At 42.1% G+C, this 27,399-nt stretch overlaps 1 protein-coding gene across 1 annotated transcript; it reads right to left on the minus strand.

Moving 5' to 3' along the window:
• LOC135508423 (gamma-aminobutyric acid receptor subunit rho-1-like) lies at positions 1 to 26,480 on the minus strand. Its single transcript, XM_064928591.1, has 10 exons — positions 24,687 to 26,480; positions 20,158 to 20,214; positions 19,821 to 19,927; positions 10,916 to 10,983; positions 9,053 to 9,276; positions 2,895 to 2,977; positions 2,617 to 2,757; positions 2,249 to 2,401; positions 1,827 to 2,023; positions 1 to 808 (listed from the first exon to the last, which is right to left on the minus strand). The coding sequence occupies exons 1-10, from the start codon at positions 24,800 to 24,802 to the stop codon at positions 491 to 493; spliced, it is 1,464 nt and encodes a 487-aa protein (XP_064784663.1). The 5' UTR covers positions 24,803 to 26,480; the 3' UTR covers positions 1 to 490.
• Between the last annotated feature and the right edge of the window lie 919 nt (positions 26,481 to 27,399).

Genomic DNA, 27,399 nt, shown 5'->3' on the forward strand with positions numbered 1-27,399 from the left:
TACATGAATAGGTCCATCTTTCTGAATGCACTGTACTGTACATGAATAGGTCCATCTTTCTGAATGCACTGTACTGTACATGAATAGGTCCATCTTTCTGAATGCACTGTACTGGACATGAATAGGTCCATTTAAGAGGCTGGGTCAAGAAGGCAATGTTCACCTCACAATTTATAATCCACATCTCAGTCTTTTGTCTTGAAAACAGAAACAATTACATGTTTTCTCTCTGCGTGGCCGCTATCCCTGTAAATGGAGTTACAGTGGTGTCCTGTTTTATATTCATGAGGGTATACTGTTGCAAAATGTAGCAAAAGTTTTGCCCTGAAAAAATGAAAACTTGTGTTTCTTATTGGACAAGTTCAGGTAGTCGATCACTGTTTCAGTCAATTTTGTGCCGTTTCGTGCCTAATGAAATCGAACATGTTGTGCTCTAACTGCAGCATGTGGATGTGTTAGAGTAGTATGGTCCTTCCCCATTTGCCAGGCGTTAGGAGTAGATGGACCAGTAGATGATGTTGAACAGGACGTAGGAACCAGGGAAGACCATCCGTGAGTACTTGTCTATGGCATGGGTGTCTATCCAAATGTTCACATAGCCTGGCCTCTTTACCTGGCCCGTGAGCTGGGGATCCCCCAGAACCACCTGGGCAAACATCCTCTCCTGCCTGCCTCCGTTCTCCGGCATCCCATAGTTCCCTGCGGTGCCATAGTTCCCTATACTGTTAACGTCCATGGTGGTGTAACCAGTGATCTGGGGGTCGCACATGGCGTCGTCAGGGTTTCCGATGCCACATGTACACGGCAACTGCAGATAGCGGGGAGTAAAAAAGAAAAAGGTTGAATAAAAGGACAATACTTTGAAACTGCAAAACTTAAGTGGCTTTAAATCTACTGATGTCTAATGTATTTAGTCATTTTCGAGCTTAGGGCTTCTCAACAAGGTTGTTCGTGGCAGGAAAAGTTTTCAGGGGTTGTGTGAGTTAAAATAGGCCATCAGACTGTTAAACAGCCATCACTAACATTGAGTGGCTGCTGCCAACATACTGACTCAACTCTAGCCACTTTAATAATGGAAAAATGTATGTAATAAATGTATCACTAGCCACTTTAACACTTTAAACAATGTCACTTTATATAATGTTTACATACCCTACATTACTCATCTCATATGTATATACTGTACTCTATACCATCTACTGCATCTTGATGTAATAAATGTATCACTAGCCACTTTAAACAATGGCACTTTATATAATGTTTACATACCCTACATTACTCATCTCATATGTATATACTGTACTCTATACCATCTACTGCATCTTGATGTAATAAATGTATCACTAGCCACTTTAAACAATGGCACTTTATATAATGTTTACATACCCTACATTACTCATCTCATATGTATATACTGTACTCTATACCATCTACTGCATCTTGCCTATGCCGTTCAGCCATCACTCATTCATATATTTTTATGTACATATTCTTATTCCTTCCTTTACACTTGTGTGTATAAGGTAGTTGTTTTGAAATTGTTAGATTACTTGTTAGATATTACTGCACGGTCGGAACTAGAAGCACAAGCATTTCGCTACACTCGCATTAACATCTGCTAACCATGTGTATGTGACAAATACAATTTGATTTGATTTGATTTCCTCCTGATGCATCTTATGCAGTTTCATTTCCACATGCCACAATATTTGGCAAATAGAAAAATATACAGCATGCAAAGTTGTTCACCAGAGGTAGTCCTAAAAATAAAAGTACACAGAAAAGCAGAACAACATTTTATGTAAATGAAATGAAATAAACTGTACCCTCTCTCTTAGTTTCCTCTCTTTCCTTTCCTGCACGGTAGAGAGGTAGTTGACCGCGGCATACTCTATGACCGAGAGGAAGACAAACACGAAACTGACCCACAGGTAGATGTCCACCGCTTTGATGTAGGACACTCTGGGCATGGAGGCGTTGACTCCAGTGATGATGGTGGACATGGTGAGCACTGTGGTGATACCTGGACAGAGTCAAAAGACATTAGAGACAGTTACCCAGACAGATCTCCATTGAAATAGCTTTTTAGTCCAGGTCTTGGCTTGATCTTTTACAGTTGATGTCAATCTTTACAATCACTGTTGGAAAGACACCAAGACTGTACTATATCTCAAATAAAACATGGAAATATCAATTTAGCCTAGAGCCAATAAAACATCCTGGTCCTTCTGGCAAAGGCCTTTCCTACCCAAAGGGACCCTAGCGGGGACGGCCCGGCGGTCAATCCAGAAGGAGACCCAGGACAGCATGACCATGAGGGTGGCTGGGAAGTAGGTCTGGAGCAGGAAGAAGAAGACGTGACGTCGCAGGGTGAAGTGGATGTACAGACGGTTGTACCAGCCTGAGAAGAAAAAAGACACAAAGCTGATATTCTACACAGATCCAGTCCTTTTCACCTGTTTCCATTCCCATAGTGCAGAGGTCTGAAACTCACGACCAGCGGGCCAAATGTGGCCAGCAAGGCAATTTAATGTGGCCCACGGTCGTCTTTGTAAATACAACAATGGGCTATAAGTGTCTTTGTAATATCTACTCAATCTGTGACTTCAGGGTTACCTGTACTGCTATAGAAGGCCAGTTTTGTAGTGGTGTGAAACTTCTGGATGAGGAACTGGGATAAAGATATCCTCTCGTCTGTGTTCAGTGACTCGTTGCCTTTCTTCCAGTACAGCATGAGATCATCGTCCGTGTATGCATCTGACGAGAGAATGTTCAAAAACCCCAATGAATACCTCATATAAACATGATTGCTTATCTTTGATCATGTGATAAAAACATAATCAAATGTCATCTGAGATGTGTAGGTAAATAGAAAAGTTGAGAGGTGCACTCACAGCTCTCTATTTCCAGCGAGCAGGTCTGTGTGTCTAGAGGGAAGCGACTCAGGTCCATGTTGCACATGGCCGTGACAGTGATTCTGTGAGAACAAAAGTGGCATCAGAGCCTGACTTATGCCTGACCAGAATTTAATATGGATACAAAGTGATGATTATAATTGTGAATTGCTTTGATTGTTTTTGTTTATGCTGAGCTGTAGCTGAAATGGATCAGTATGACTATTATAAGCCCACTTGAATAGGGTATGAAACAGAAAATGGCAGGTATCAGAAGTTTTTATCTCAATATCAAATCATTTCTGGGCAACAATTAAGTACCTTATTGTAAAGGTTCTTGGTAAAAAAATAAAGAAAATTGCTTTTGAGCAAAAAACTATTTCTTAAGCTATACTTTTGCTAGGTCTGAGCAGAGCGGGAAAGGGCACTAAAGCAGTGCATTAACCACAGTTAGGATTGTGGTGTGGAGATCAATTCACCAGAGTGGAGGAGCTTGATAGGAGTGATATGTAACCTGAAAACTGGCTTTTATTGGGAGAGAAGTTTGTAACTCTCTTTGTTATTGGTCTATTAATTTATGCCGCTTGATGATTTATCACAGAGCAAGCCAAAACTCCACCCATGCAAAACCTGCTGATTAGAATGTCCTATGTAGAAATAACACTGATTACATTTTTCATACTTTGAAAGTGTTAGTATCATCAGCTGGTGTACAAATATGGTACAAAACACAGGAAAACAGAATGTTGAATCTACCGGGCCTTTAACAAAAAGTATTTGTAGCTAAAATAATTTAACAAAACATTGTTGTTGGGGATTGAGACTGCTTTTCCAATGTCAAATCCATGTTGGTGATCTAGGTCTACAGTGCCTTGCGAAAGTATTCGGCCCCCTTGAACTTTGCAACCTTTTGCCACATTTCAGGCTTCAAACATAAAGATATAAAACTGTATTTTTTTTGTGAAGAACACAATCATGAAGTGGAACGACATTTATTGGATATTTCAAACTTTTTTTAACAAATCAAAAACTGAAAAATTGGGCGTGCAAAATTATTCAGCCCCCTTAAGTTAATACTTTGTAGCGCCACCTTTTGCTGCGATGACAGCTGTAAGTCGCTTGGGGTATGTCTCTATCAGTTTTGCACATCAAGAGACTGAACATTTTTCCCATTCCTCCTTGCAAAACAGCTCGAGCTCAGTGAGGTTGGATGGAGAGCATTTGTGAACAGCAGTTTTCAGTTCTTTCCACAGATTCTCGATTGGATTCAGGTCTGGACTTTGACTTGGCCATTCTAACACCTGGATATGTTTATTTTTGAACCATTCCATTGTAGATTTTGCTTTATGTTTTGGATCATTGTCTTGTTGGAAGACAAATCTCCGTCCCAGTCTCAGGTCTTTTGCAGACTCCATCAGGTTTTCTTCCAGAATGGTCCTGTATTTGGCTCCATCCATCTTCCCATCAATTTTAACCATCTTCCCTGTCCCTGCTGAAGAAAAGCAGGCCCAAACCATGATGCTGCCACCACGATAGAAATTAGCGAAGCCCAGAAAGCGCTGGAACGGGCCAATCAATCAGCCTGGACCTAGCGGGAATCTTAATGATGTTTGACAGTGGGTATGGTGTGTTCAGGGTGATGAGCTGTGTTGCTTTTACGCCAAACATAACATTTTGCATTGTTGCCAAAAAGTTCAATTTTGGTTTCATCTGACCAGAGCACCTTCTTCAACATGTTTGGTGTGTCTCCCAGGTGGCTTGTGGCAAACGTTAAACAACACTTTTTATGGATATCTTTAAGAAATGGCTTTCTTCTTGCCACTCTTCCATAAAGGCCAGATTTGTGCAATATACGACTGATTGTTGTCCTATGGACAGAGTCTCCCACCTCAGCTGTAGATCTCTGCAGTTCATCCAGAGTGATCATGGGCCTCTTGGCTGCATCTCTGATCAGTCTTTTCCTTGTATGAGCTGAAAGTTTAGAGGGACGGCCAGGTCTTGGTAGATTTGCAGTGGTCTGATACTCCTTCCATTTCAATATTATTGCTTGCACAGTGCTCCTTGGGATGTTTGGGAAATCTTTTTGTATCCAAATACGGCTTTAAACTTCTTCACAACAGTATCTCGGACCTGCCTGGTGTGTTCCTTGTTCTTCATGATGCTCTCTGCGCTTTTAACGGACCTCTGAGACTATCACAGTGCAGGTGCATTTATACGGAGACGTGATTACACACAGGTGGATTGTATTTATCATCATTAGTCATTTAGGTCAACATTGGATCATTCAGAGATCCTCACTGAACTTCTGGAGAGAGTTTGCTGCACTGAAAGTAAAGGGGCTGAATAATTTTGCACGCCCAATTTTTCAGTTTTTGATTTGTTAAAAAAGTTTGAAATATCCAATAAATGTCGTTCCACTTCATGATTGTGTCCCACTTGTTGTTGATTCTTCACAAAAAAATACAGTTTTATATCTTTATGTTTGAAGCCTGAAATGTGGCAAAAGGTCGCAAAGTTCAAGGGGGCCGAATACTTTCGCAATGCACTGTAATTGCTAGGAGTCTACAGAATGTTATATCTGATGTCTCTGAAGGTTACATGAGGTCTCTATTTGGCGGCTGTCTTGTTTACAATTGGACTGGTGTTGATTAAATCTGTTCAATGAAGAACACTGGCAAGGGAACGGAAAATGTTTGTCATACAGTCCTGATTACAACTGTGTTGTCCACCTGTCTCATTAAACAGCTGTCACTAAAAGGTCCTAACTTTGTCAGACAAATTATGTCATGCACCACCAGATCTATCTTTATATCATCCATTCAATGAACTCATTGTCCAATTTAACAACCAAGTAGGGTTGCACACACAGGATCTGACATTCATAATTACTAAGTAGCATGTTCAATAGCTTTGTTTTGCTGTCCAACAAATAGTCCTCCTTCATATGCCTCGATAAGTCAACTGGAAAAGGATTTCAGCAGTAAATCCAACACCGTTGAGGGTTAGTTATCAAACCAAGGTGGTGTTCAGCTAGCACAAAAACGTTCCGAAACGGGGTGCTATCGGTGCCTGTCCAATAAGAAACGCTTGTTTCCGTGTTCCGTTGCAAAACCTTTTGCTATGGTGTTCCCCTTTAAGCAGGATTGACCAATCTCAGTCCTGGGACCCCCCTGGGTGCATATTTTTTTTTTTCCCCCAGCTTAGCACTACACGGCTGATTCAAATTATCAAAGCTTGAGTTGGTTATTTGAATCAGCAGTGTATTGGGGTGGCGATGAAACAACTGAGCCCCATTCATTTTCAATGAAGGGAAGTGAAGTGGGTGGGGGACTGTTGGGCAACACAAGCATAGATACTCCAGCTTTATAGCCCCTGTAATGTGTCTGGGTTTACCCTTCTGTCTGTGGCAACACTGCAGCTCCATTGTACACGTTGCGTTGCCATTAGTGTTGCGTCAATGTGACATTCTACATGCTACACAGAGACGTTTTCTCACCACCAAATATGGTAGTGAGAGGAAGACCAGTCATGGGCAGTGGGAGAGGATGGAAGTAGGTCAAACTGGCCCGACATTTAGCACATTTTCTCATCGATGAAACATCTGATCTCAATAAATATTTCTGTTTCCAAAACCAGAATATATTACGAATCCAGTGCACATAGTTTTATACACTTGACGCTTTGCCAAAGTTTAAAAAAAGCTGTTGTTTAAAAGGAGTGCAATGCCAAATTGAATTTGTGCACACGCACACTTCACAGAGGTGTTCCATAACAGAAATATTCACATTTTTATAAACTTTTATTTGTTTCGGGTAGCCCAATTGAGACCATGGTCACATTCCCAATGGTGCCCTGAGTACAAACATTTTCTCATAACAGGAAAAACAATTTACATCACAATTAAAACAAGATTAATACAAATAACCAAAAGGCACAACCTCAACACAACTATTTTAACAAATAAACCACTACAATCAATCGAAACAACTCAACTGCCCTAGTAGCACCAAGGAATCAATTTGAAAGGAATTTTGTAGGTTATTCCAACACTGGAGGGTACTAAAACTAAAAGAGGATTTACCTAAATTGGTCAAGACCAGAGGGACCTCAAGAGTTAAATCCTGCGAGCGGGTTTGGTTGCTCATTCTTTTATACGTTAGCAACGAAGTTAGGTAAGTTGTAAGCTTGTGTAGTAGGGCTTTGTAAACAAAAAGGGAGTAATTAATTGATCTATGGGACTTTACTGGGGGATCAGCCAACCTTTTGATACAGAATGCAGTGGTGAGTATTAAAGCTGTCACCAGTGATAAAACATATGGCACTACAGCATCCAAAGGTTTACGAGTAGTGGCTGCTGCAATCTGGTAAACGGTGTCATCATAATCAAGAACTGGCAGGAAAGTTGACTGCAATCTGCTTTCTGCTACTTAGGGAAAAACAAGCCCAATTTAAATCTTAGCTTTTTAACTAGTTCAAAAGTATGTTTTTTAAACATGAAGTCTTTGTCAATCGAAATGCCCAGATATTTGTAGGCGGGAACCCGATCAATGGGTGAACCATCCAATGAATATGTCATGCCCTGATCTGTTTCACCTGTCCCTGTGATAGTCTCCACCCCCTCCAGGTATCGCTTATTTTCCCCAGTGTATTTATCCCTGTGTTACCTGTCTCTCTGTGCTAGTTTGTCTTGTATCTTTAGTCAAGTCAACCAGCGTGTTTTTCCCCGTACTCCTTTTCTATTCTCTTTTGCTAGTCTTCTCGGTTTTAACCACTGCCTGACTCTGGACTACTTTCCCGCCTGCCTGATCGTCTTGCCTGCCATGACCTTGAATCTGCCTGCCTTTCGGTACCTATTGGACTCTGATCTGGTTGCAACCTTTTGCCTGTACACGACCATTCTTGCCTACTTGCCCCTTTTTGGATTAATAAACATTGTAAGACTCCAACCATCTGCCTCCTGTGTCTGCACCTGGGTCTCGCCTTGTGCCTTGATAGAATACATATGTAGTCCAACTGAAACATTGAAGGACTACAGAAAAACATATATTTAGTTTTGCCTGAATTAAGTCCAAGTTTTAAACTACCAGGGCTTTCTGTAAGGTAACAAGACCAGATTGCAGCTCTAACATAACCTGCCTGGTCAGCAGTTGGGTCAATGGCATGTATAACAGTGTTGTCTGCATTCAGATGAATATTACAAGTTTTAACAGAAAGACCAATATTATTTATATCAATGGTAAAGAGTACTGACCCCTGTGGTACACTTTTTGTGATAACCAGGAAACTAGACTTAACGCTATCAAAGATCACACATTTAGTCCTGTCTGATAGATACTTTTCAAACCACGTGCAAGAAGCCTGATCCAGGCCTATTTCAGTCAACCTCTGAATAAGAACGTGATGGTCATTGGTATTGAAGGCCTTGGAAAGGTCTATAAATAAGGCAGCACAATGATTTTTATGATCCAAGCAGTTTAACACGTCATCTAAAACAACATGTCCAGGTCAAAAACCGGGTTTGTGCACATTAAGAACAGAGTGAGAAGTTAAAAAAGTTCTTAGGGGAAAGTTATTCAGAGATTCTAAAACTTTGGAAAGGCAAGAATTTGGGAATTGGACCGTAGTTATCTAAGTCAGAAGGATCTCCACCTTTATGGAAGGTGAGGACATGCGCCGCTTTCCAGATCTTAGGGATAACGCCAGAAACAGTAGTCAAGTAAAAAATAATGGTCAGTGGTTGTACAATTAGTGGTGCAGAGAGAGCTCCATTAAGAACACATGCTACAACATACCAATAGGATCTCGCTAGCTTGTGCTTGGCTTTTCCTACCTCCTTGCTTGTTCTGCACACAATGCATTATTTGCACCCACTGTAAACGACACAGATTAACTTTCTTCGCGATGTTGTAAATATCAGAGCATGTTTTTATTTCTCATTATTTCAATTTACAAGAAAGAATGAACATGCGGAAATTGAACCTCTGCAATTCTTAAGCTTGGATGCCCCCTTTGGACGTGATGCAATTTGTGCGCAACACAGGCAGTATAGCAGCTTTCATTGATTTCAAAGGAAGTATTTCCTCAATGGCTGATGGCTCCTGGCAATGCTGGATGCCCGATGGCTATAGTGTAGCAGGGCCGTAACACTGTGGAGCTACCTCAGACTGTAAAGCACATTGCCGTCAGGGTACACCCTCAGCATGACGTTGTCCGTGGTGGTGTCATGGATGAAGGACCTCTTGGAGTGGACGAAGAACATGTCAGGAACCCAGATCTTCTTGGCCAGCCTGCTGTCAAAGGTCATGCTCTGGTTATTGGTACTGGTGAAGGACAGGCGCTCGTCCTTCCAGTAGTGCCTCAGGTACAGGGTCATGGTGAAGTCCTGAAACAACACAGCAGGTTGGTGGGGGTGGTGGGAGTGGGGGTGTTGGTGGTGGGAGTGATTATGGTGGGGGTGGTGGTGTTGGGAGTGGCGGTGGTGGTGTTGGTGGAAGTGACGGTGGTGGCTGTGTTGGTGGTGTTGGTGGTGGAGGGAGTGATGGTGGTGGCTGTGTTGGTGGTGTTGGTGGTGGTGGAGGGAGTGGCGGTGGTGGCTGTGTTGGTGGTGTTGGTGGTGGTGGAGGGAGTGGCGGTGGTGGCTGTGTTGGTGGTGTTGGTGGTGGTGGAAGTGATGGTGGTGGCTGTGTTGGTGGTGTTGGTGGTGGTGGAGGGAGTGGCGGTGGTGGCTGTGTTGGTGGTGTTGGTGGTGGTGGAGGGAGTGGCGGTGGTGGCTGTGTTGGTGGTGTTGGTGGTGGAGGGAGTGATGGTGGTGGCTGTGTTGGTGGTGTTGGTGGTGGTGGAGGGAGTGGCGGTGGTGGCTGTGTTGGTGGTGTTGGTGGTGGTGGAAGTGATGGTGGTGGCTGTGTTGGTGGTGTTGGTGGTGGTGGAGGGAGTGGCGGTGGTGGCTGTGTTGGTGGCGGTGTTGGTGGCAGTAGTGGTGTTGTTGGTGGTGGTGGTGGGAGTGGTGGTGGTGGTGGGAGTGGTGGTGGTGGTGGGAGTGGTGGTAGTGGTGGTGGTGGTGTTGTTGGTGGTGGTGGTGGTAGTGGTGGTAGCGGTGGTGGTGGTGGGAGTGGTGGTAGTGGTGTTGGTGGTGTTGTGTTGTTGTTGGTGGTGGTGGTGGTGGTGGTGGGAGTGGTGGTGTTGTTGTGTTGTGGTGTTGTTGGTGGTGGTGGTGTGGTGGTGGTGGTGGTAGGTGGTGTTGGTGGTGTTGGGTGGTGGTGGTGGTGGTGGTGGTGGTGGTGGTGGTGGTGGTGGTAGTGGTGTTGGTGGTGGTGGTGGTGGTGGTGGTGGGTGGTAGCGGTGGTGGTGGTGGGAGTGGTGGTAGTGGTGTTGGTAGTGGTGGTGGTGGTGTTGTTGTTGGGTGGTGGTGGTGGTGGTGGTGGGAGTGGTGGTAGTGGTGTTGGTGGTGGTGGTGGTGGTGGTGGTGGTAGTGGTAGCGGTGGTGGTGGTGGGAGTGGTGGTAGTGGTGTTGGTGGTGTTGGTAGTGGTGGTGGTGGTGTTGGTGGTGGTGGTGGTAGTGGTAGCGGTGGTGGTGGTGGGAGTGGTGGTAGTGGTGTTGGTGGTGTTGGTAGTGGTGGTGGTGGTGTTGGTGGTGGTGGTGGTATTGGTAGCGGTGGTGGTGGTGGTGGGAGTGCTGTAGGACAATCACGCCTATTGATGAATATGCTATTTGGATGCAACATAGGTACTGTATGTGTTTGGAGGATTCTACATGTGAGGTACAGTATCTGAGTTGAGTATACTTCATCTTTTGTCATTACGTAATATTAATGAAAGGCTTCTCTGGTTGAAAGCATTTATCTAGATGGTGGAATACTTTTTCTAAAGTTTGGGGAAAAGATTTTGCCTGGTCAAGCAGACTGATGGCTGTGCTCACATTTCTGTTTCACAAACAGAATGTGAGCTATCGCGTGATCAGTCTCGTTCCACTAGGTTAGGAAAGATTACCTTTCACTGTGTAAAGATACTGAAATCCCACTCACCATATCCACTTCAGAGATTGTGTCCAGACTTTCAACCTGAACATCTACCCCAACTGGAATAGGGGGTCCTGTAATTAAATAAAATTGCATTGATAGAAATTTCAATGAGAGGTTAGATTTTCAGAATGAATTGACTATCCTGGACCTCTGTTCAAAAACCTATTTAAACATGTAATTACAAGTGCAGTACCATGTATCCTTAATTTCCTTCATTGCTATAATGGATACTTTAATTTAATTAAATGCATTTTATTTAACCTTTATTTAACTAGGCAAGTCAGTTAAGAACAAATGATTATTTAGTGATGGCAAAAAAAGACAAAAGGCCTCCTGCGGGGATTTAAATATAGGACAAAACACACATCACGACAAGACAGACAACACAACACTACATAATGAGACCTAAGACAACAACATAGCAAGTCAGCAACACATGACAACACACCATGGTAGCAACACAACATGACAACAACATGGTAGCAACACATCCGGGTATCAGCACAAAACATGGTACAAACATTATTGGGCACAGACAACAGCACAAAGGGTAAGAAGGTAGAGACAACAGTACATCATGCAAAGCAGCCACAACTGTCATTAAGAGTGCCCATGATTGAGTGAATGAAGAGATAAAACTGTCCAGTCTAAGTGTTTGTTTCAACTCGTTCCAGTCGCTAGCTGCAGCAAAATGAAAAGACGAGCGACCCAGGGATGTGTGTGCTTTGGGGACCTTGAACAGAATGTGACTGGCAGAACGGATGTTGTACTTGGAGGATGAGGGCTGCAGTAGATATCTCAGATAGGTGGGAGTGAGGCCTAAGAGGCTTTATAAATGAGCATCAACCAGTGGATCTTGCGACGGGTATACAGAGATGACCAGTTTACAGAGGAGTATAGAGTGCCTACACGTACGCTACGGTCACAAGACGCAGGCCTCCTAACTGTCCTAGAATTTCTAAGCCAACAGCTGGAGGCAGGGCTTTCTCCTATAGAGCTCAATTTTTATGGAATGGTCTGCTTACCCATGTGAGAGATGCAGACTCGGTCTCAACCTTTAAGTCTTTACTGAAGACTCATCTCTTCAGTAGGTCCTATGATTGAGTATAATCTGGCCCAGGAGTGTGAAGGTGAACGGAAAGGCACTGGAGCAACGAACCGCCCTTGCTGTCTCTGCATGGCCGGTTCCCCTCTCTCCACTGGGATTCTCTGCCTCTAAACCTATTACAGGGGCTGAGTCACTGGCTTACTGGTGCTCTTCCATACCGTCCCTAGGAGGGGTGCGTCAGTTGAGTGGGTTGAGTCACTGACGTGATCTTCCTGTCTGGGTTGGCGCACCCCTTGGGTTGTGCTGTGGCAGAGATCTTTGTGGGCTATACTCGGCCTTGTCTCAGGATGGTAAATTGGTGGTTGAAGATATCCCTCTAGTGTTGTGGAGGCTGTGCTTTGGCAATGTGGGTGGGGTTATATCCTGCCTGTGTGTCCCTGTCCGGGGGTAACATCCTGACCTGTTCCACAGACGTGCTACCTGTCCCAGACCTGCTGTTTTCAACTCTCTAGAGACAGAGGGAGCGGTAGAGATACTCTGAATGATCGGCTATGAAAAGCCAACTGACATTTACTCCTGAGGTGCAGACCTGTTGCACCCTCGACAACCACTGATTATTATTATTTGACCCTGCTGGTCATCTATGAACATTTGAACATCTTGGCCATGTTCTGTTATAGTCTCCACCCAGCCACCCCTCATAGCCTGGTTCCTCTCTAGGTTTCTTCCTAGGTTCTGGCCTTTCTAGGGAGTTTTTCCTAGTCACCGTGCTTCTACATCTGCATTGCTTGCTGTTTGGGGGTTTAGGCTGGGTTTCTGTACAGCACTTTGAGATATCAGCTGATGTAAGAAGGGCTTTAAAAATAAATGTGATTTGTCCTATAAGGAGCATTGTAGGTAAATCTGATGGCCGAATGGTAAAGAACATCTAGCCGCTCAAGAGCAACCTCACCTGGCAATCTATAAATTATGTCTCCGTAATCTAGCATGGGTAGGATGGTCGTCTGAATCAGGGTTAGTTTAGCAGCTGGGGTGAAAGAGGAGCGATTACGAAAGAGGAAACCAAGTCTAGATTTAACTTTAGCCTGCAGCTTTGATATGCGCTGAGAGAAGGACAGCGTACCATCTAGCCATACTCCGAAGTACTTGTATGAGGTGACTACCTCAAGCTCTAAACCCTCAGAGGTAGTAATCACACCTGTGGGGAGAGGGGCATTCTTCTTACCAAACCACATGACCTTTGTTTTGGAGGTGTTCAGAACAAGATTAAGCATAGAGAAAACTTGTTGGACACTAAGAAAGCTTTGTTGTAGAGCATTTCACACAGAATACAAGGAGGGGCCAGCTGAGTATAAGACTATATCATCTGCATATAAATGGACCACCACTCCCACCACCACCACCACTCCCACCACCACTTTGCGCTGTGGACCTTGAACAGAATGTTATTGGTAGAACGGGTGTTGTATGTGGAGGATGAGGGCTGCAGTAGATATCTCAGATAGGGGGGAGTGAAGTCTAAGAGGGTTTTATATACAAGAATCAACCAGTGGGTCTTGCGACCAGTATACAGAGATGACCAGTTTACAGAGGAGTATAAAGTGCAGTGATGTGTCCTATAAGGAGCATTGAAGACAAATCTGATGGCTGAATGGTAAAGAACATCTAGTCGCTCGAGAGCACCCTTCCCTGCCGATCTATAAATTATGTCTCCGTAAACTAGCATTGGTAGGATGGTCATCTGAATTAGGGTTAGTTTGGTAGCTGGCACCTGGCAATCTATAAATTATGTCTCCGTAATCTAGCATGGGTAGGATGGTCGTCTGAATCAGGGTTAGTTTAGCAGCTGGGGTGAAAGAGGAGCGATTACGAAAGAGGAAACCAAGTCTAGATTTAACTTTAGCCTGCAGCTTTGATATGTGCTGAGAGAAGGACAGTGTACCATCTAGCCATACTCCGAAGTACTTGTATGAGGTGACAACCTCAAGCTCTAAGCCCTCGGAGGTAGTAATCACACCTCTGGAGAGAAGGTCATTCTTCTTACCAAACCACATGACCTTTGTTTTGGAGGTGTTCAGAACACGGTTAAGGGTAGAGAAAGCTTGTTGGACACTAAGAAAGCTTTGTTGTAGAGCATTTAACACAAAATCTGGGGAGGGGCCAGCTGAGTATAAGACTGTATCATCTGCATATAAATGAGCTATGTTGCTGATGTAAAGTGTGAAGAGCGTGAGGCCTAAGATTGAGCCTTGGGGTACTCCCAATGACTGCTATGCTAACACAGACTGGAATATGTTCCGGGATTCTTCCGATGGCATTGAGGAGTACACCACATCAGTCACTGGCTTTATCAATAAGTGCATTGAGGATGTCATCCCCACATACATACATACCCCAACCAGAAGCCATGGATTATAGGCAACATTCGCACTGATCTTACGGGTAGAGCTGCCGCTTTCAAGGAGCAGGACTATAACCAGGAAGCTGATCATAAATCCCGCTATGCCCTCTGATAAACCATCAAATCAGGCAAAGCGTCAATACAGGACTAAGGTCAAATCATACTACACCGGCTCCGACGCTCGCCGGCTGTGGCAGGGCTTGCAAACCATTAGACTACAAAGGGAAGCACTACATCTCCCTGTCTGAGTCTGTAATACCAACAGGTTTCAAGCAAACCACCATAGTCCCTGTGCCCAAGAACAATAAAGTAACCTCCCTAAATGACTATTGACCCGTAGCACTCACGTCTGTAGCCATGAAATGCTTTGAAAGGCTGGTCATGGCTCACATCAACACCATTATCCCAGAAACCCTAGACACACTCCAATTTGCATACTGCACCAACAGATCTACAGATGATGCAATCTATATTGCACTTCACACTACCCTTTCCCACCTGGACAAAAGAAACACCCATATAAGAATGCTATTCATTGACCACAGCTCAGCGTTCAACACCATAGTGCCCTCACAGCTCATCACTAAGCTATGGACCCTGGGACTAAACACCTCCCTCTGCAACTGGATCCTTGACTTCCTGACTGACCGCCCCCAGGTGGTAAGGGTAGGAAACAACACATCCGCCACGCTGATCCTCAACACGGGGGCCCCTCAGGGGTGCGTGCTCAGTTCTCTCCTGTACTCCCTGTTCACTCATGACTGCACAGCCAGGCACGACTCCAACACCATCATTAAGTTTGCTGATCACCGACAACATCGAGACAGCCTATAGGGAGGAGGTCAGAGACCTGGCCGTGTGGTGCAAGGACAACAACCTCTCCCTCAATGTGATCAAGGCAAAGCAGATGATTGTGGACTACATGAAAAGGAGGACTGAGCACGCCCCCATTCCCATTGACAGGGCTGTAATAGAGCAGGTTGAGAGCTTCAAGTTCCTTGGCTTCCACATCACCAAGACACTAACATGGTCCAAGCACACCAAGAGAGTCATGAAGAGGGCATGACAAAACCTATTCCCCCTCAGGAGACGGAAAAGATTCGGCAATATTTTACAGTTGCAATCCTGACGGGTTGATATGGCAACTGCTCATTCTCCGACCCCAAGACACTACAGAAGGTAGTGCGTACGGCCCAGTAAATCACTGGGGCCAAGCTTCCTGCCATCCAGGACCTCTATACCAGGCGGTGTCAGCCATCCTAGTCATGGACTGTTCTCTCTGCTACCGCACGGCAAGCAGAGCTCCAAGTCAAGATCCAAGAGGTTTCTATACAACTTCAACCCCCAAGCCATATGACTACCCAGAGTATTTGCATTGCCCCCTCCCCCACACGCTGCTGCTACTCTCCGATATTATCTATGCACAGCCACTTTAATAACTCTACCTACATGTGCATAATTACCTCAATTACCTCGACACCGGTGCCCCCCACACATTGACACATTGACTCTGTACCGGTACCCCCTGTATATAGCCCCGCTATTGTTATTTACTGCTGCTCTTTAATTATTTGTTATTCTTATCTCTTACCATTTTAGGGATCTATGGAGTGCTTGGACCATGTTAGTTTGTTGGTGATGTGGACACCAAGGAACTTTAAACTGCATTGTTGGTTAAGGGCTTGTAAGTAAGCATTTCACTGTAAGGTTCGGCGCATGTGACAAATAACATTTGATTTGATTTGGTGACAGGCAGTGGCTAAGACAGCATATTTTCTGAGTTGATACACTGCACTCTTTGAGAGAGGTAATTATCAAACCAGGCCAAAGACCCCTCAGAGACACCAATACTCCTTAGCCGGCCCACAAGAATGAAATGGTCTACCGTATCAAAAGCTTTGACCAAGTGCTTCAATAACCATTGATTCTATCACAAATAACGTCATGTATTGTGACTATACTATGTGTAATACAATATACAGTAGTTTCATTCAGTCAGTGCAAGCCTAATGCAAAAAATACACTACAATAAATTCAGCGCTGCATTGTCAGCCAATAAACTGGATTTGCTTGTGCCATGACGGGCTGGATTCAATTTTTTTTTAAACTGTTTTAACCTTCACTCTCCATCATCCGCCTTAGTACAGGAACACAATTAGGTCACAATGGATCACAGTTGTTGCAGCCGCAAACATCTGGATGCCTTTCCAATCTCTCTTTCCTAGATATTTTTTCTTTCTTAATAGGATACATTTTAAAGGAGGCCCAGAGGGGTCATTCATAGTGTGATGTTTTTTAGACTCAGATTGCATTTACAGCTGTTTATTTTGATGTATTCATAAAACAAGACATATTTGGCCCTTGTTCTAGTTCATGAATATCACATGCATTCCACAGCACATTTTGATCCATGAGCTTGGGTTGGTGCTCTGAAACACATTTTGATCCATGAGCTTGGGTTGGTGCTCTGAAACACATTTTGATCCATGAGCTTGGGTTGGTGCTCTGAAACACATTTTGATCCATGAGCTTGGGTTGGTGCTCTGAAACACATTTTGATCCATGAGCTTGATCCAAACACATTTTGATCCATGAGCTTGGGTTGGTGCTCTGAAACACATTTTGATCCATGAGCTTGGGTTGGTGCTCTGAAACACATTTTGATGCATGAGCTTGGGTTGGTGCTCTGAAACACATTTTGATCCATGAGCTTGGGTTGGTGCTCTGAAACACATTTTGTCATTTGGCCTCGAATATTATTGTATCTCCATGTTTGAACTAAGAAGGTCATCCTAAAGGTATTATGGATTGCCAACGTAAATAACTCAAAAAGTACATTTAACCTTAACATGAGACCACTGGGCACACATTAGTTGGAGACCACTGGGCACACATTAGTTGAATCAACGTTGTTTCAATGTAATTTGTCAATGTATTGTGATGTGGAATATTGAAATTAGGGTAGAACTTGTACATAAATACATTGACTTAACCGGACTGACAGGTTGTTACATCAATCTAATTTCAACATAATCATCATGTATACGTAGAAACATTTAAAAACATATTTTTTATCCTGTATTTAATATACTGTATATTTCATATTTGATTAGACATATTGTATGTTATTTAACCGTGTTTCAATGATGATAGTAAAATGGTATGTCATGCCATCATGCCATCAACCTAAATAAAGACGTATATTGACATAAAATGTCAAACCACAGTCCAACGCTTCCTGCCTGAACAATGACAATTCAATATCCAGTTAGACTACAAAATAATTATTAATGTTGTTGGATTCACACCTCCATATCAAACAAAAATCAAAGTTAAAGAATAGTACTAAATCAAATTAAACTTTATATGCACTTCAAATAAAGCTTGATTTGATTTAGTTCTATTCTTCAACTTAGATTTTTGGCTGAGATGGAGACATGAATCCAACATATTAATATGTAGACGAAATGTGAAATCAGCAACCATCCTTCACATACAAGACAATATCCTAAGGTAAACATTTTCTATTCATATTATGAATTCATCCTATTTATAGGGCTAATGGTAACTAGGATCCAATCAACCATGGATGAATGATAATATACAGTACCTAACTACACATTGAAATGATGGTGTCCTCTGTTGGGCAAATCAGATTTCAATGTAGCCTAAATAAACCCAACCTCACTCCAAATTTACTTTCACATACAGCTTGTGAAGTAAGAAAAGTTAGAAGAGTTACTTTCAACTATTCAATGTGATTTACGCGAATGAGTATGGAAGCTGATGTATCTAGTGTGTTGACGTGATAGCTTGGCAGAAATGTTCACAGCTTACTTCCAAAGCCAAGCAGGGGATGTAGAGGTAGGTATCTGGAATGTGATTTGTTCTCACAGAAGTGCATTACCGCTCATATACCAGTAGGAGTCACTGTTCAGGCAATAATTTTGGCTTCATATTTTATTTCAAAAGGGGGATACCTCGTCAGTTGTACAACAATGCATTCAACTGAAATGTGTCTTCCGTGTCTTCGGGCGCCGAGGGAACAGTGGGTTAACTGCCTTGAAAAACAGATTGCCTTGAAAAACAGATTTTTACCTTGTCAGCTCGGAGATGCGATTCAGCATATATACCTCTTTATTTAGGTTGATGGCATTACGTTGAAACGATTACGTTGATTCAAACATTATTTTACTATCAACATTGAAACAAGGTAAAATCAACTATGTCTAATCAAATATAAAATGTTACATAAGTTCAACCCCGCAATATACATAGAGTATACCCCCCATGAAAAACCCAGCAGCGTTGCAGTTCTTGACACAAACTGGTGCATCTGGCAACTACTACCATACCCTGTTTGAAGGCACTTACATTTTGTGTCTCGCCCATTCACCCTCTGAATGGCATACATACACAATTCATGTCTCAACTGTCTCAAGGCTTTAAAATGATTCTTTAACTGTCTCCTCCCCTTCATCTACACTGATTGAAATGGATTTAACAATTGACGTCAATAAGGGTATGTAGCTTTCACCTGGATTCAACTGGTCAGTCTATGTCATGGAAAGAGCATGTTTTGTATAATCAGTGTATATTGAATATAGGATGAAAAGATTTTGAACGTTTCCATGTGAAATTTCAACAAATGCATAGATCCAATTATTATGTTGAAATTACAGAAGATTTATGTAGATCAATGTATTTACATTTTAGTTTTACCCTAATTTCAATGTTTAAAACGCTGGTTGAAATGAAATGAAAACAGAACTGGTTGATTACTTTTAAAAATCCAATGTATTTTTCACACTGGTTCCACATCAAAATATGTTGACAAATTATTTTGAAACAACTTTGATTCAACCAGTGTGTGCCCAGTGGGATATGTCCTGTAATCCCACAACAGTAAATCCCCTGTACGATGACCATGAAACCACAAACACTCTGTCAACATCCGTGTTAAAAGAAAGAGTACAAATATAGGATCTTAATTTGAGACAGTTTGCTACAGCAGGAAAATAGTCTTGCAGCAACAGGAAATGTGAATTATTATGTGGATTATAATGAATGGACATTTTATGTAGGGGTTCATGAAAATTCTTAGCAACAAAAGAGTGATCAAATTAAGATCCAACATCTGTTCTAGCATGACAATATACAGCTTGCCATGTTATTGGTGTCATTAGGGCTTCTAGAGGGCTGAGCTGATAAGACCATTGGATAGATTGTCTGACCCTGTTTAAAGGAAAAAAGGAGTTTGTGTTGGTGCTCTAAGCAACATCAAAACAGCAAACACAACTAAAGGGAGTCCAAAAACCATTTGTGCATTACCATCAAAGTAATTCGTGTTGATGCAGGGTAGGTAAAAAGCTTATGTGGAGCATGTTTTTCACATACTAATTTTACTAGATTTTACTAGATAGAAATATACACATTATTTGACTCCTGTAAAGTCTTACCTCCAAATGCTGGTCTCATGGTAAAGTCATGGTCATCTATTCTTAAGAGCTGCTCAGATTTTGTCATGGGAGATTTTGTCATGTCTGGACCTCGTTTTAGGATTGGGCTGTAGTGAGGAAAAGAGGTTGTCTTTTTAGGGTTAGGCTGTATGTTGAGGATCTCTTTTCCTAATGGGCAAAGACATGTTGTACACTGTCAAGTACGGTAGCATTTTACAATATCAGCTTTGATATATTTACAATATCAAATGTATTGATAAAACCTTTCCTGTCATGCTTCAAGTTGGCAAACCACTTTTGCAGATCAGTGTTTTGTACAAAGACATTGAACTCTAACCTTGCGGTCTTGCTGTGAGCTCCTCCATCATCCATTCTTGATGTTTCTCTCCTGGATCTGTTGATGAAAAATATTTGAACACATCAATCAACAGCTAGTAAACTATACATATCTATATACACATCAATTACACAATACATAGCTATATACAGTACACATATTACACTATACATCAAAAGAAAACATAAAACACGAAGAGAAAAACACAATCATATGAAAAAACAAACACATTCATTAATAAAAAGGCCCTGTAATGTTGTAAATTGTTTTTAGGAAAGGAATAGTGACATTAACCTGGGCATAATGAAATATCACAAAATGATTTCAAACAGCTTCTGGTCAAAATGGCAAGATGAACTCCAGTATAGGCGATAGATATACAATAAATGACACAGGAGTGGCACAGTTGGTATCGCATGGCACTTGCAATGCCAGAGTTGAGGGTTCAAATCCCACAAGGGGACAGTATGAATTAAAATGCATGCACTCACTACTGTACATTGCTCTGCATAACAGCATCGACATAAGTATAAAGTAACCTTGTAATGATAACCTTTAATCTAACTGAGACCATTACAAAGCAGGTTTTGTGCAGTTTAGCAACAACAACAAATAAATAATTAAAAGAAGCAACAACCAATGTAAGACAGTAGAAATTGTTGTTATCATTATCATGTTTTTTTATAAAGCTAAGCAGAAATGTGTCTTTTACTCTCAACTTGACTCAAGGAGACAAATCAGGCTGATTTGTTGTCATTTTCATCCCCAAAACACAAGAAGGACATGAGGGCATTCAGAAAAACACTATTTCAAGAGAACGTCTCTTGTCAACGCTCAAAGGGATCCTACATCTGAACGCTTGTCGCTTTGATAGCGTTATCCAGGTCACGGCAGAAACATAAAAAATAATTTAAAAAATAGATTTTCCCCTAAAAACCCTCAACTGGATTAATGGGTGGCCTGCGGGCGAGTGCATGCTGTGACAGTGCCCCACAGGCGTGCATGGAGAGAGGAGAACAGCAGACAATATTATCTACTGTGACAATCAGACAGAGAGCAAGAGAGAGCGCTGCTGGGCGCTAACCGGTGTGGGCTGATGGGTAATGGGTGATATTCCTCTCTGTCCTCCCCAGCAGCTGGTTGATAATCCGCTTGGCACAAATGTCTCTCCAATCCCCTCCAAGGGCCAGAGTCTAGAAAAGTCTGTCTGTCTGTGTGTGTGTGTGTGTGTATGCATGTGTGTGTGTGTGTGTGTGTGTGTGTGTGTGTGTGTGTGTCTATCTGCAGAACACTGCCTTGGGGCTTCCTATAGCTTTGCTGATGCTATAGAGTTATCTGCCTTTTCTGGCCTAACAGAGTCAACAACAGGGTCATTAATCAACTCCTGTTAAGTGCACATAACAAGGAAGAGCTCAGCTGAAAGTGCATCGCAGTTCACTGGTGCCAATTTAAACTCAATTATTTTTTGAATTGCTCTGTCCGGATATCAGTTTTCCTCCAGTTCCATGACTGGATTCACAGCAGTCCAGTCATAACCAAACGTTGCGTTTCTCAGAATCTGATTGTACTACTGACTGTTGTTGTTATTTTCATGCCATTCAAGAGGACAGAGAATGCTTTTCATATGAACTTTAGAGAAACAACTGTGGGGTGAGAAGTTTGGTTTAGTTTTCCATCCGGTGTCTGTTAGGCTAAGACTGTCTGATACTGCTTTGATGTATTGTGTTCTCCTGTTGTTTTTTGAAGAGAGAAAATAAACACATGTTCAAGTCAGTCGCCCTATATGTTTATGGGGCCTGTTTCAAGTTATGTGTCGCTAACATTTTGGTTTCACTCACAGCAATATACTGTGTTCCAATGTTACAAAATGTGTGGCATCTGTTCATGACCATAACATTTCCAATCTACATGAGAGAAAAAGTGGTGATATTCAATCACAATTATATTTTCAAGGAAAATTAAAAGTCCTTTATTTCAAAGTTACACATATCGTTGTAGATCACCACTTTTTCTCTCATGTAGATTGGAAATGTTATGGTCATGAACAGATGCCACACATTTCAAATTTGCTTGAAAATCAGAGACAATGTTTAATTCTATTGGTGTCCATTAATGACTCCCAACCAAATTCAATGAGCGCAAGCAATTCTGACAAAAAAAACTATGGATATACAGTACATGTGTGTTGCCCTAAGAGTTGTTCAAAGTTGGTAGAATCTTATTCGAAATTATTCACAGCTATTATGGCTACCAAAGGTGCTTCCACCAAATATTAACTCAGGTTTCAAGACATATGCAATCATTCAAGACCTCGTTGTTTTTTATTTTTAATACATGTTTAAAATGTTCTATAATTTTTCTTTCACTTTGAACATCTGGAGTAGGTTGTGTAGATTGGTAGAGCAACATCCAGTTTGAATTCCTTTTTAGAATACATTTTATGACTGTGCAAGGGGTGTGTAGACTTTCACTATATATTGTAAAAATAGCTCAAAGAGCCATGATCACACGAGAGTGACATTGTGTCTAAAGGAGACATGATTTGTGGGATTAGAAAATGAAAGGGCCTTTGGAATGCACTAAGTGGGTATAAATCACTCAAAGCTGATAGTAGTCCAAAGGCACCCTGCAGTTTGGATGGGAAAAATCATTATCATCTTCACTAGAGATTAACAGGTGCACAGTTCTGTTTTTAGCATTGTACTGTAGGACTTGAGAGCTCTTACATTTTAGGAATATTTCATATTTTGCAGGTTGTTATTGTTGTGTATAATAACGTGCATTTTAATGTGTAGGCCTATATGAATGTGTAGTTTGATGTATTTATTGTATGTGTATTGTGGTGCTAAAGAGGGCTCATCTGAAAAGAGACCTTGGTCTCAGCATTAAATTTTTAATGAATCCGTAGGCAATATGGCCATGTTATGGTATTTGCAATTAATTATATCTTGGCTAGAAAATGTACTGTCCTAAAACTATAACATTGAGATAACATCATCGGTCTTAAGGATCGTACTCTTTAAAAAAAAAATTGCCTAAAATGACATACCCAAATCTAACTGCCTGTCGCTCAGGACCTGAAGCAAGGATATGCATATTATTGATACCATTTGAGAGGAAACACTTTGAAACTTGTGGAAATTTTAAATTAATGTAGGAGAATATAACACATAGATCTGGTAAAAGATAACACAAGGAAAAAAACATGCGCTTTTTTGTATTTTCATCTTTGAAATGCAAGAGAAAGGCCATAATGTATTATTGCAGTTCAGGCGCAATTTAGATTTTGGCCACTAGATGGAAGCAGTGTGTGTGCAAAGTTTCAGAATGATCCAGTGAAGCATGGCAATACTGGACAGTATTTTGTATCAAGTCTGCCCAAATGTGTCGAATTGGTCAATTTATACATTTTCAAGTACATAACTATAGAGAACATACAAAAAGTCTACACATTCCCAGGAATGTCCTACATGATGGATCATTAGCTTATACACAAACTATCACACATCTAGATGGCCGGGCGGCATGGGTGTGGAGCCAGAGACAGCAGGGGTTCAAACTGGAGAACCCAGTTCCTACATTTGAATATAAAAATAGATTTTATCAAACAAAACTATGCTACATTTTATCTCTGGGACCCTCAGGATGACAAATCAGAGCAAGATTACTGAATGTAAGTACATTATTTACCTTCAGAGGAGAATGTATCAAACCAATTGCCGTGATAAAAGTGTTTTGTTGTTGTGCAATCTCCTCAAACAATAGAATGGTATTCCACTGTAATTGCTACTGTAAATCGGACCGGGCAGTTAAATTAAAAATAATTTAAGCTTTCTGCCCATATAAGACATGTCTATGTCCTGGAAAGTTTGCTGCTATTTACAACTGTCATGCTAATCACATTAGCGCAACCGTCCCGGTATAGAGACATTGATCCTGTAGAGGTTAAAAGCAACCATTGTAGTAGATGTGCCATTCATCTGTAACATACTGTATGTCATATACGGTATGCCTCATTGCCACTTCATCTATCAGTTCCACATAATTGGTTCTATATGTTGTTAACTGTATGCACTTCAAAGTATTGGTTGACCCTAGCCTGGTCCCAGGTCTGTTTGTGCGGTCTTTCCACCTCCTGTGGTTGCTGACATGTCAAAAACAGATAGGACCAGGCTAGGTTGAGTTAGGGCTCCATAAATATGTATCATAAACTGATCAGAATGATATTCATTACATCCAATAGCGCCACATCCAGTCCAGCCACCCATGGAGCAACAGCCACAACATCCAACAATAGAACATTATTAGATACTGGAATATAGGTCCCCTCTCTAAATCCCCTTTCTGAATAAGTTTGAAATCACCTGGTGGGGGAGCAGAACAGGTGAGGACAACAGAACATTATCATCACCAATACAGATTCACATTTTAACCCATGTCTAGATATAAAATGTCAATCAAAGGATAAATTCAATGCCATACATCCAGTCTATGTTATGTATAGATCCTAGGATGGAATTTGCATTTACCTGCTCTGTTTGTAGGTCTCCAGCTTGTCACCTCTTTGATGAGCTGATCTCCCAGAAACCCCCATGAGGCAGACGCAGAACAGCACCAACACAGTATCCACCTGCATGGTGCACATACCCCAGTAGACCACTCTAACTCCAGTCAAATTCCACACCCTACCAGGGCTCAAACCTCTCTCCGTGGGTCCTGGGACATTGTCTTCAGCAGAACAGCATCGGGGCTGGGGAAGAAGCAGCAGCTCTGGCCTGACCAACAAACATCCCACGGTGCTTAATCTCCACAGTGGGAAAAAGCAATTTTGACTAAACCTATAAATCCCTGAGCATCAGATGGCACAGATTTGATCCCTTCAGTGGCGGATGTGGCTCATTCGCTCTGCCCTGCTCTACTCTGCTCTGTACCGCCCAGACCAATTCTCATAATGATGCAGCGTGATCGTTTGGGAGGTCAATGGTGGGAGATAGATACAGGATCTGGTTCACACAGTCAGACACAGAGTCCCTGTGGAAGACTATGAAGTCCCTCAGCTGTGTGCCTATCAGTGCTATTTTGCTGAGACATCTTAAAGGGCTGCTAAAATACGGCTTCAGCCTGAGTTTCACAAACATAGATATGTGGGATTAGCCTACATACACAAAGAGATTGGTCACTATTAGATTGGATTAACCTATTTCAACAAATAGTAGCCTTGATAATATGAATGAATCATATAGAGAGTATACTAGCCTACGCTGATGTCATCCATTCTTTTATAAAGACCGCGTTCTTTCTGTGTTGTTGTTGATAATCAGCAGCACATCAATCCAGCCTTGTAAATAAAGTAATCTTGAATGTTTGAAAGATCATGAATATGGGATAGTTCCATGGGAGGTCAATTTGAGCATTGGTGTAAGTAATATTAGGCATCTTTTATGTTTGATATTTTGTTGTATTCTTGGCAACCTATTTGAAGAGAACGGACAGCAACAGCAAAACAATCACATAGCTCATTACTCTGACTGATCCCAACATATGATGACTGCCTACTGTACAGTGGAAGCTGGTGGGAGGATCTATAGGAGGACGGGGTCATTGTTATGGCTGCAATAAAATTATTGGAACAGAGTAAAAAATGTGGTTTCCATATCTTTGGTGTGTATGATACTGTTGCATTTACTCTATTCCAGCCATTACAATGAGCCTGTCCTCCTATAGTTCATCCCACCAGCCCCCACTGCTACTGTAAATTATCAATATAACATTAGAATGTTATCTGAAGACTGAAAATAATCAGACCAATTTCAAGTTATTGTTCATATATGGAAATCAGTCAATTTAAGTAAATTCATTAGGCCCTAATCTATGGATTTCACAAGGCTGGGAATACAGATATGCACCTGTTGGTCACAAACACTGTAAAAAAAAGATAGGCACTTGGATCAGAAAACTAGTCAATTTCTGATGTGATCACCATTTGCCTCATGCAGCACGACACATCTCCTTCGCATAGAGTTGATCAGGCTGTTGATTACGGCCTGTGGAATGTTGTCCTACTCCTCTTCAATGGCTGTGCAAAGTTGCTGGATATTGGAGGGAACTGAAACACGCTGTAGTACACGTTGATCCAGAGCATCCCAAACATGCTCAATGGGTGACATGTCAGCTTCCAGGAATTGTGGACAGATCCTTGCGACATGGCGCCATGCATTATCATGCTGAAACATGAGGTGATGGAAGTGTTTGAATAGCACGACAATGGGCCTTAAGATCTCGTCACTGTATCTCTGTGTATTGAAATTGCAGTCGATAAAATGCAATTTTATTTGTTATCCGTCATTTATGCCTGCTAATACCATAATCCCACCGCCACCATGGGGCACTCTGTTTACAATGTTGACATCAGCAAAACGCTATCTGCCTGGTACAGTTGGAACCGGGATTCATTCCTGAAGAGCACACTTCTCCAGCGTGCAAGTGGCAATTGAAGGTGAGCATTTGCCCACTAAAGTCAGTTACAACGCCGAACTGCAGTCAGGTCGAGACCCTGGAGAGGATGCAGATGAGCTTCCCTGAGACGGTTTCTGACAGTTTGTGCAGAAATTGTTCAGTTGTGCAAACCCACAATTTCATCAGCTGTCCGGTGGCTGGTCTAAGAAGATCCCGAACGTGAAGAAGCCGGGCGTGGAGGTCCTGGGCTGGCGTGGTTACATGTGGTCCATGGTTGTGAGGCCAGTTGGACATGGTGCCAAATTCTGTAAAAAAAACTTTGGAGGCGGCATATGGGTAGAGACATTAACATTCAATGCTCTGGCAACAGCTCAGGTGGGCATTCCTGCAGTCAGAAATTGCATGCACCTTCAAAACTTGAGACTACTGTGGCATTGTTTTGTGACAAAACTGTACATTTTAGAGTGGCATTTTTTTGTCCCCAGCACAAGGTGCACCTGTGTAATGATCGTTCTCTGTAATCAGTTTCTTGATATGCCACACCAGTTGGATGTATTATCTTGGCAAAGGATAAATGGTCACTAACAGGGATGTAAACAAATGTGTCCACATATTTTGAAAGAAATACGATTTTGTGAGTATTTTATTTCAGCTCATGAAACACGGGACCAACACTTTACATTGGGTGTTCATATTTTCCCTTACCAAGAAGGACTCCTCAATGTGCTTGGACTTTTACATCACGTTCAAGAGCCAGGGCATCAGCAAATAAACAACGTCCAAAGC

This window comes from Oncorhynchus masou, chromosome 21, assembly GCF_036934945.1.
Source record: "Oncorhynchus masou masou isolate Uvic2021 chromosome 21, UVic_Omas_1.1, whole genome shotgun sequence".
Classification (NCBI taxonomy): Eukaryota; Metazoa; Chordata; class Actinopteri; order Salmoniformes; family Salmonidae; genus Oncorhynchus; species Oncorhynchus masou.